Source organism: Nestor notabilis, unplaced genomic scaffold, assembly GCF_000696875.1.
Source record: "Nestor notabilis isolate BGI_N333 unplaced genomic scaffold, ASM69687v1 scaffold21672, whole genome shotgun sequence".
NCBI classification, from domain to species: domain Eukaryota; kingdom Metazoa; phylum Chordata; class Aves; order Psittaciformes; family Psittacidae; genus Nestor; species Nestor notabilis.
In genome coordinates, this window is record NW_009918988.1 from 3,275 (window position 1) to 11,736 (window position 8,462).

At 39.2% G+C, this 8,462-nt stretch overlaps 1 protein-coding gene across 1 annotated transcript; it reads right to left on the reverse strand.

Moving 5' to 3' along the window:
* Nucleotides 1-329: 329 nt before the first annotated feature.
* Nucleotides 330-8,254, reverse strand: CMTM8 (CKLF-like MARVEL transmembrane domain containing 8; the record flags this gene model as incomplete). Its single annotated transcript, XM_010010019.1, has 3 exons — nucleotides 330-871; nucleotides 3,657-3,773; nucleotides 8,075-8,254. Coding segments are annotated over 3 exons (381 nt in total), but the record flags the coding sequence as incomplete, so codon positions are not given.
* Between the last annotated feature and the right edge of the window lie 208 nt (nucleotides 8,255-8,462).

Sequence of the window (8,462 nt, forward strand, 5' to 3'; positions counted from 1 at the left end):
TCTCCTGAGAAACAAAATGCACTATCTTTTGCAGGTGTTTTGTCACATTCTCAGTAGGTTAAACAATGAGCACCAAGGGGCTGTTGTCTAGACTTAAGCCTTGGAGCCTGCTGGATTTGAGAAACCTGTTAAGATCATGTGTTTCAGGCACAACATTCCTTCAGCAAGCTTCAGGCCTACACCAACATGTTCCAAAAGCAATCTCATGACTGTGAGAAGCTGTTAGAATTTGCAAACTGAAGGGTTCATCAGCATTCTTAGTGGCATACATTTCACTATGAAAAAGAAGTTTAAAAAGCCTTCTACTCCCAGTTTACAAAACATGCCCAGTCGAGTCTTTTATTTATTTATTTTTAAAGTTTGGGTGGGGTTTTTCTGCACAGTGTCACTTTTCATACACAATAATGAGACAGTATTCATCTTAGTTTCAACTTGTAGCATTCTGTATCAAAAGCATACTTGTAACATTTAAAAAGTTACATTTACAAAATTGGCACATTCTTCCAGTAAGATTTATTAAAGGTTTAGTAACGACATCTATACAATGTCTAGAAAAATACCATGTTAATTTTAAAACAAGCAGTAAGAAATTTTTATTACACAGTACAAAGACAGTGTTAGATGTCTCTAAAGATGGTATTGTATTATAAATAATCATTTAATCACAAAGAATATAGTGTCAATTCTAACAGAAATGTTCAAAAAGACCTCATCCCTCTTCCAAGCTTTTGTCAAGAGTATAATCCTCAAGATATTTTATACTACAGAATTCATTGTAACAAAATAGTTACTGCAAAGTTCGTGATCGCCAAGATATAAAGCTAAAATACGTATTTCCAGCATAGCAGGAGGTAACCACAAAGGCAAAGAACTGTAGAGAGAAAGGAAAAAAACATATATTAGGAAAAAAACATACATTTGAGAGCACTGTCATTTCTATAACAACAACAACAACAAAAAAAGAAAAAAGAAAAAAAGAAATAGTTATGGATTTGGAAAAAGGAGAACAGCAGGCTCAGTAAAATGGCACTTCTGCACCTTCTTGTACTTGTGTGGCCATCACAGTCACACTATGTAAGCAACCTTATATTATGCATAGAAATATGGGCCTAGAAGCAGCCAGAACATGGCATATTTCAACTCTTATCTCCACATCGTACTGCCTCAATATGGATCTTACAGACTGGACTCCCATCAATCCTAACCTTGCTGCTTTTAACATCACTTGCTGGTAAAGACTGAGGGTTAGTCCATGGGACAGTGTGAGCTCAAGCTAACACTCCTGCACTGCTGCTATGTTCCAGGAATTGCCTACAGCCCACCTGTATGTCAATATAGCACACTGAGTCAAAATAGGTTGGTTTCCTGAGAAAACTTGGATTCAAATGCAGGCCCAGATGTGTTCTCAAACTGCAGTACCGAGTAGGTTACCGATTCCAAAGGTCCTCTACTGGTGACTAAAGTACTCCTCAGTGCAAGCAACAGTGACAGCAAACACTACTTTGTCAAAAATTGGTTACAGAATAAGCCTTCTGTAGCAGGCTAGATTTATTTTATGTTTAAAGATTAAAACTACACAGTATCAGTGGTGCTGCTTCTGCAGTCCATGCAGCATATGCACACAGACACCAAAGAACAGCTGTGAACTATTTCAGTGGTACTGATAAAGTCCAGTTCAGTGCCAGTGGTTAAGTTAATCACTACATGTTGTTCAAAATAGACCATGTTCAAAACGGTCTTATGATAATCCCAGAATGTTTTGTGCTGGTAACTGAACCAAATAAAGCTGACACTGCAAACAGAATTAACAGTACTTTTCTTAGATGTGAGCAATAATAGGACAAGAGAGAAAACCACAAGTTACAAGAAGGGACATTTCAAGCAGATATTAGGGAGGAAATCACAGCGACAGTAATCAAACATGGCAACAGAGGCTCAGAGGCACTGTGGAATAGCCATCTTTGGAAATACTCAAAACTCAAGTGGACAAGGCCGTGGTATCCTGATACGAGTTAGCTCTGCTTTAAGGGAGAGAGTTGGACAAGATAACCTCCAGAGCTTTCTTCCAGCCTAAAACTGTTTTATGATTCTACCAATGTTTCTTGCTTATATACCATCATTGGCCTGGGTAGGCACTTCAGCTCTGAGAGCAGGGCACTACTAAGCATGCATACAGGCAGCAAATCTAAGCCCTCCAACAGTGGGTTCTTGGTGAGTCCCATCTAATATAAATTTCAATTAAATTTACATTAGACAAGACTCACCAAGAACCCACTGTGGCACCAAAATCTGCAGATGATGATGTGAAATCTTATTACAATAGAAATTTGTAGCAGTTGTCTTCTCCAATAATTTTGTCTCTTACAGAATAAAAGCTCTACCTAAAGTCTTTAACAGAATGACTGTTGGGGATAGAGGATTTGCTGAATTCTCACAAATGTCTAGCCATGAAACCCTTAATGGGTTCAGAAAGCAGGAATTTACATTTAATAGTTTATTTAGACAGTGCATTAGATAAGCACTATTAGGAGGTATTAGCAGAGATTCCAAGCATCCCATGAGACACTGAGCATTCATGCATTTTGCATAAAACCTGAATCAGCATGGAAGCTTATTTAGCAACAAGCAAGTTCCTGTCAACAGCAGTGACTGAGTAACAGATCAGTAGTTACGTACTGCCAGGGGCAGAAGACCCTGAACACCTCTGAAATGACAGGGATGTAGTTATCCAATTCCCAAGAAAACAACATAGCAGGTGTTCTTCAAGTCTCTGTGTTCATGGCCATATACAATAATCTTCAGACAGAAGACAGGATTTGTGAACAGTCCAGAGAGGACAACCACAGAAGCATGAACAGTCAGCAAAGTAGCTGTAATTCAGAATTACTGGATACAACCGAATTTGACCGCTGTTGCCACAACATGCAAAAAGTTCTTTTACAACTTAGCTAGAGAATGTGTTCACCTATTTAGCAAGTGACAAAGTTGTTTTTCACTTACTTTCACTCACTGCTTTGTATTTCCAAATCTAAGTAGTAAGACTTATTAGTGATTTGCATCCGTTTTAAAACAGTGGGAAGTTACATGATTTTTCAGGCACTGTTCACCCAACTCTGAAGAAAGACTATCAAAAGATGAGGCTGTAACAGGAAGATCACTGTAGAAACAGCAATACCACTTCGGGACCTTCCCAAAGGCACTCTATATGTGGCTCAGCACACAAAAAGCTGAATGTATCTTATCCACCTGCAGGCAAAGTTAGCCAAGTCAGTTTAAACTGCTTTTGAAGTTGCCCAACTTTCACTGCACTGACGTGACTCAGTGCTCACACAGTCTGTTTCATCTACTCTGACATGCAGGCTATAACCTCTGTCAGAGAGCTAGTGACAAATGGGGGCAAGTGAGGGGAAAAGCAGTATGATCTTAAAAACATTACAGCCTTTCCTGATCTGTCATCTCCTGGTGGAATTTCTAGTCACAGCCAAAAGACTATAAACTAAATTACAGCTGTCTATAGGTTTCATGTGTGAGCTTCTGTATCAGTCCACACATTTTCCAAATCCAGAGCACACACATTTCAACCCACACTTCCAGTGAGCATCTTTTGATACAACTTTACTGGACAGAGAACTGATTTAAACAAAAAATGAACTCACTGAAGAAGCTGCCCAGCTGTTGTAATTGTGACTGTCCAGTTCTTTGGTAACTGAAGATGCATCTACAATGGCAGCAATGAGGTACAAAACGAAGGCACTTCCATTAAAACATAGACCCTGTTGAAAAACCAAATGACATAATTAACATGCACATGCATTTGTTACCATTTCCTATTCCAACATTAAAAAATTCTCCCCTGAAATATAACATACACATGTAATACACACAAGAAGTATTATTCTTAACTATTTTTACCTTCTTCCAAGTTCCTATCTGTAAGATTAAAATGTAACTGCTTGTTTTGAGGATCCGTAAACATTAAGGCACCTTTCAGACAAAGAGTTCTCTCCATCACATTAAATCCAGAGAAGTCTTAAAGCTGGTGTGTTGTGGTTTTCCAAAAGTGAAAATAAGGACACAGTTTGGTTATCACAATCTAAGCGTTAGGCAGTAAGAATATGACCTTACATGAAAAACAAAACTGCAATTTATTTACATTTCTAATCTCCACAAAGATACACTGTAGGAATCAGTAACTTGTGGCATGTGAAGAATATTTGTAAAGCTTCCAAATCTTAATTTTTTCCACTTCCGGAGATAAAGAGGGTGGAATTTTTTTCCAGTCGTATTCTCCCACATTTCAGTACTTCTCCTTTCTGCCTGATTTTGAGGGGAGAAAGAAACAGGCAAAACCAAGGAGAACAGTCTGAATGGACTACATGGGTCATCAAGACCCATCCATGGCAGATGATGCATTTTCTCTTCCGAGGTGCAGTTAGTTGCAGGGTACCTACACTGATTACTAAGAAAGAAGCAAAGCTGATAATGCTGATCTCAGATAACAGTACAGAGAACAAACAAAACCAGTTTGTTCTGGTTTTGCATGTCAGAGAGAACAGGAAAGGAAGAGAGAACTGAAGCCTAAGAAGATGAAAGACACATAATAAGGTATGAGGGGTTTTTAAAAGTATGTAATTTTAATACTTTGTCCCTTACTCACTACTTGGCCATGGCTAAAGGAAGTTCATTCTTACAAAGAAAAAAGAAATCCCCCAGAACTCCACCCTGCTGCTTGTCTAAGACACATGAATTTGGCCATCAAATATACTTTAGTTCTCTGGTGCCATGGTTAAATGGAATACCTATGACATACCTAGTTACAACTGCAGGAATTGGTGACTCAATTACACCAGGTCCTAGTGATGTACATGATCTGCTTCCTTCAGCTTCTGGCCCCATGTTTGCACTCTGGAGTGCCACACAAATATCATAACCCTTAACTCTGTTGCCCTGGCTATCTCTACATGCAGCCATACTAGCACAGCTCCAACTTACTAAATTCCATGGTGTGACACAGTGGGTGCTAGGAATATATGAAAGTTATTCACTATTGACTTCACTAGTCACCAAAGTCTTGTCAGAATCTTAAAGAAAGCCTGAAAAGTTCAGAAAGCAGCAATCACAGCTGTATCCACATCAGCGCTTCCCTCCGTGCACCAAAGCATGGATCAACCTCTTGACATGTCTCTTATGGAAGCGCCTCACATCCATCTCCAGGACATTTAGTTCTGGCAGAGTTTACTTCAGACTTGGTGGAGCGTGGCCCACTGCTGCACACGCCTGTGACACGCAGGGTTCAAAACTTCCTGAAGGGAAGCCATTCCTCAGACACAGGCTTTCTCAACTGCAGGCCCCTCCAGGGAGCAGCATGCTGTGCTGTCATCTTTCCACGTGTCAGTCTTCAGGTCACCACCAGCTATGTGAGACTTCACATGCAAAAAGCCCTCTTACAGCTTTCAGTGCAAGCTGAAGGACATGCCTGTCCTCCTGTGGCTCCTAAGTCCTTGTAACGTCAGAGCATTTGGAAAAGAGCCATGTATCCACCCTTCTGCAGGGAACCACAGGCAATGCCTCAGCACTCAGATGGAATCCAAGGCTTGGCACTTGAGATTTGATTCCCACACTTATAAACGAGGGTGTTTCTCTCACCTATATCAGATGATCTAATAAAAGGTATTATCTCTATCCACAGATCTGGCCTCTCTTGTTTTATTTAGGCACTGCAGTAATTAAACAAACGGTCAATTTTAAGATAAGATGCCAGCAATTGGCAAGTTCAGCTGAATTTCTGTAAAGCACTGATTTTCAAACTCCAAATTTGGTTGCCTAGAGTATTTGTTATGATTTTTTAGCTTTCCCATTCCAAAAAGACTCAAATACCCAAAGCTACAAATTCCTGCAATATCTTATCATGGAGAAGAAAAAAAAAGCACATAATTTTTGAGAAGTGCTGCTCTGGGAAATAACACTGTTGGGGAAGATGGAATGCAATGCAAGCTGATTGGGCCTTTACTGCCAATATATTACTCAAACCAAATGGTTCATGCTAAATTACCATCTGCTTCTTAAATTCAAGTTTACCAGATTTTAAAAGGTTCCATTGATTGTTTTAGCAAAGAACGTGCACTATTAAGGAGAGTCGGTTTTGAAACACATCCTTTGGGTTAATTTGCAGTAAAAGCAACTGCATCTTAAGCAATTTGGTAATGTGCTTAAGCTGCAAAAAGTGAATTTATGACAGAGAAGTCCAGATGTAATTTTGGATACTGCATACAATAGGCATCGTTTGAGCTAACTGTCGCCTAAGGAAGCAGAGCAATAACTAGCAGAGACTGAAATTCAGGATACTTCAGAGAATGGGGGAAGGTGGGCATAATCTCACTCACTCAGAAAGGTGTATGTCATGCTCTCCTGATTGAAGACATTAACACCTCTCTGAAGAGACCCAACCTTTCTCTTGGCCAGCCAGGAGTGGCAGAGGTCAAATTCAAAGGCTGCTCCCAACAGCCTTTGAATCTTACCTTAGGGAAAAACAAGCTTGAATGCAAGCATCTTTTATTTATTTTGCATTTAGTTTTTCTTCATATTACCCTTTACTTTAAAAGGAGACTACCTTTTGCACCTACATTTATGTGATCTTATCTACACTATGCCTGGAACTCAGAGCAAGAAATACACTCAGTATGAAGTAGAAACAAATCAAATACTCCAGCTTGTCTACTACATAGATCAGGGGCAACTTATTGACATGCAGCTGCTGTCTGATAAAAGTGTTAAACTGATGAAAGAGGGACAATGACTAAAACTGTATCCAAGTGGATACAAAGATGCTTTCCCTTTGAATGTGCTTTACTTACATCTAATGCAATGGGGAAAAAACAACCAACCCACACCTTTAAACGCACCCAGACGCATTACTGCTGTAATTGAAACAATCCAACATTTCTATAGCAGTGTTATAGCCTTAATGGTAATTGCTGGTCATGAAACTTGAAAAAAAGAAAAGCTGTCTGAACATTAGCCTGGTTGTTCTTATTAGTAATTGCTCTAGCTGGCTATTTATTACAGCAGCAAAGGGGAAGACTAAAAGGAAAGATTGTTCCATTTTAGTCATGTACACAAGATAGTCGATAACAAGCTGCTTGCAACGCAACAGTCAAATATCACAAAAATAACAGAATTCAAGTCAATAATCTTTAGCTAGTTACAAAAAAAAAAAAAAAAAAAAAAGAAATAAGATAACAGCATCTCACTGTATCAGGGGCAAATGCAAAGCTAAAATTTATAATAATTCTTGGATGGGTCCCAAACAGCCAGTTGGCCGAGATGACAATGACTTTTAGGATCTATTACCCTGAACACCAGCCTGTTATGAAAATCATGTAAAAATATACCATTGAGAGGTACAGCTAGCCAGGTTTGCTCAATCCACGGAAAACTGGATCTGAATTTTAAGTGCATGTGAAATTTTTCTGTAATTACATTGGCTGTTTATCTGACTTGCATTAAGTCTTGAGCTAAAAGCAAAGGATTACGTAGTACACATTTTACATTTATATATATAAATACCACTAATTTTCAGCACCACTTTCACAGTAGACTATATATGGATTCTCACTGTTGTTACCTCTGAACCACCTTTGCTTTTACTGTTTTAAAAGCCAGGGTCCCACTTCCAATTCATGGTGTTGATTCAAATAGGGATTTCTGCTGTTTAAAACATACGGCCAGGTCTGTTAGCTCAGAGGCAGCAACAGACTTACTCTTCATGGGATGTAATCACGACAGGGAGCAAAAAAAGGCACTATGCATAAGTATCAGTCACGCATACATCATTAAAAATCAAGTCACTGCATCAACCGCTGAACAAAACAGTGAAACATCATAGGAAAAGTGTTCTAAAAGTGTCTGGGTAGTATGAAGGTTAAACACTGCAGGTATGCAGACACACAGTAATTAGGAAAAATTCTGTAAAAAGCACAAGTACAGTTGGTTAACTACATCCATAGAATGCGTTAGTATTTTATTCTCTTTGTAATGCAGCAAATCTGAAACAACAAAGAATGGGCATATTTACCACTGTGGTCCATGGCACCTGCGGGATCCTGGTGTAGGTCATTGTCATGTAGATGATCAGAAAGAAGACTGTGAGAACCCAATAAAACACAGCTACAAACATCACCCAGCCAAAGGCTGGATATAGAAAGTATTCTGTTCCAGCAATCAGGGTCCACACCAGCAGCCCCAGTACCTGCAAAAGTTATGGAGAAGAAAGGAAATAGTTACAGTCTTAGACCTCGTACATTTGTTCTAGGTCAAGGAACACCACCACTGCCGTTCACATAACCATTTGATGAGCTGATTTGGGATGCTACACTGAGAGAATACTAATCTAACAAAGAAGAAAAACATATAAAACTGTTTTTTTCTGTGGCAGGGTGTCACAAAGGGAAAGGCAGAATGAG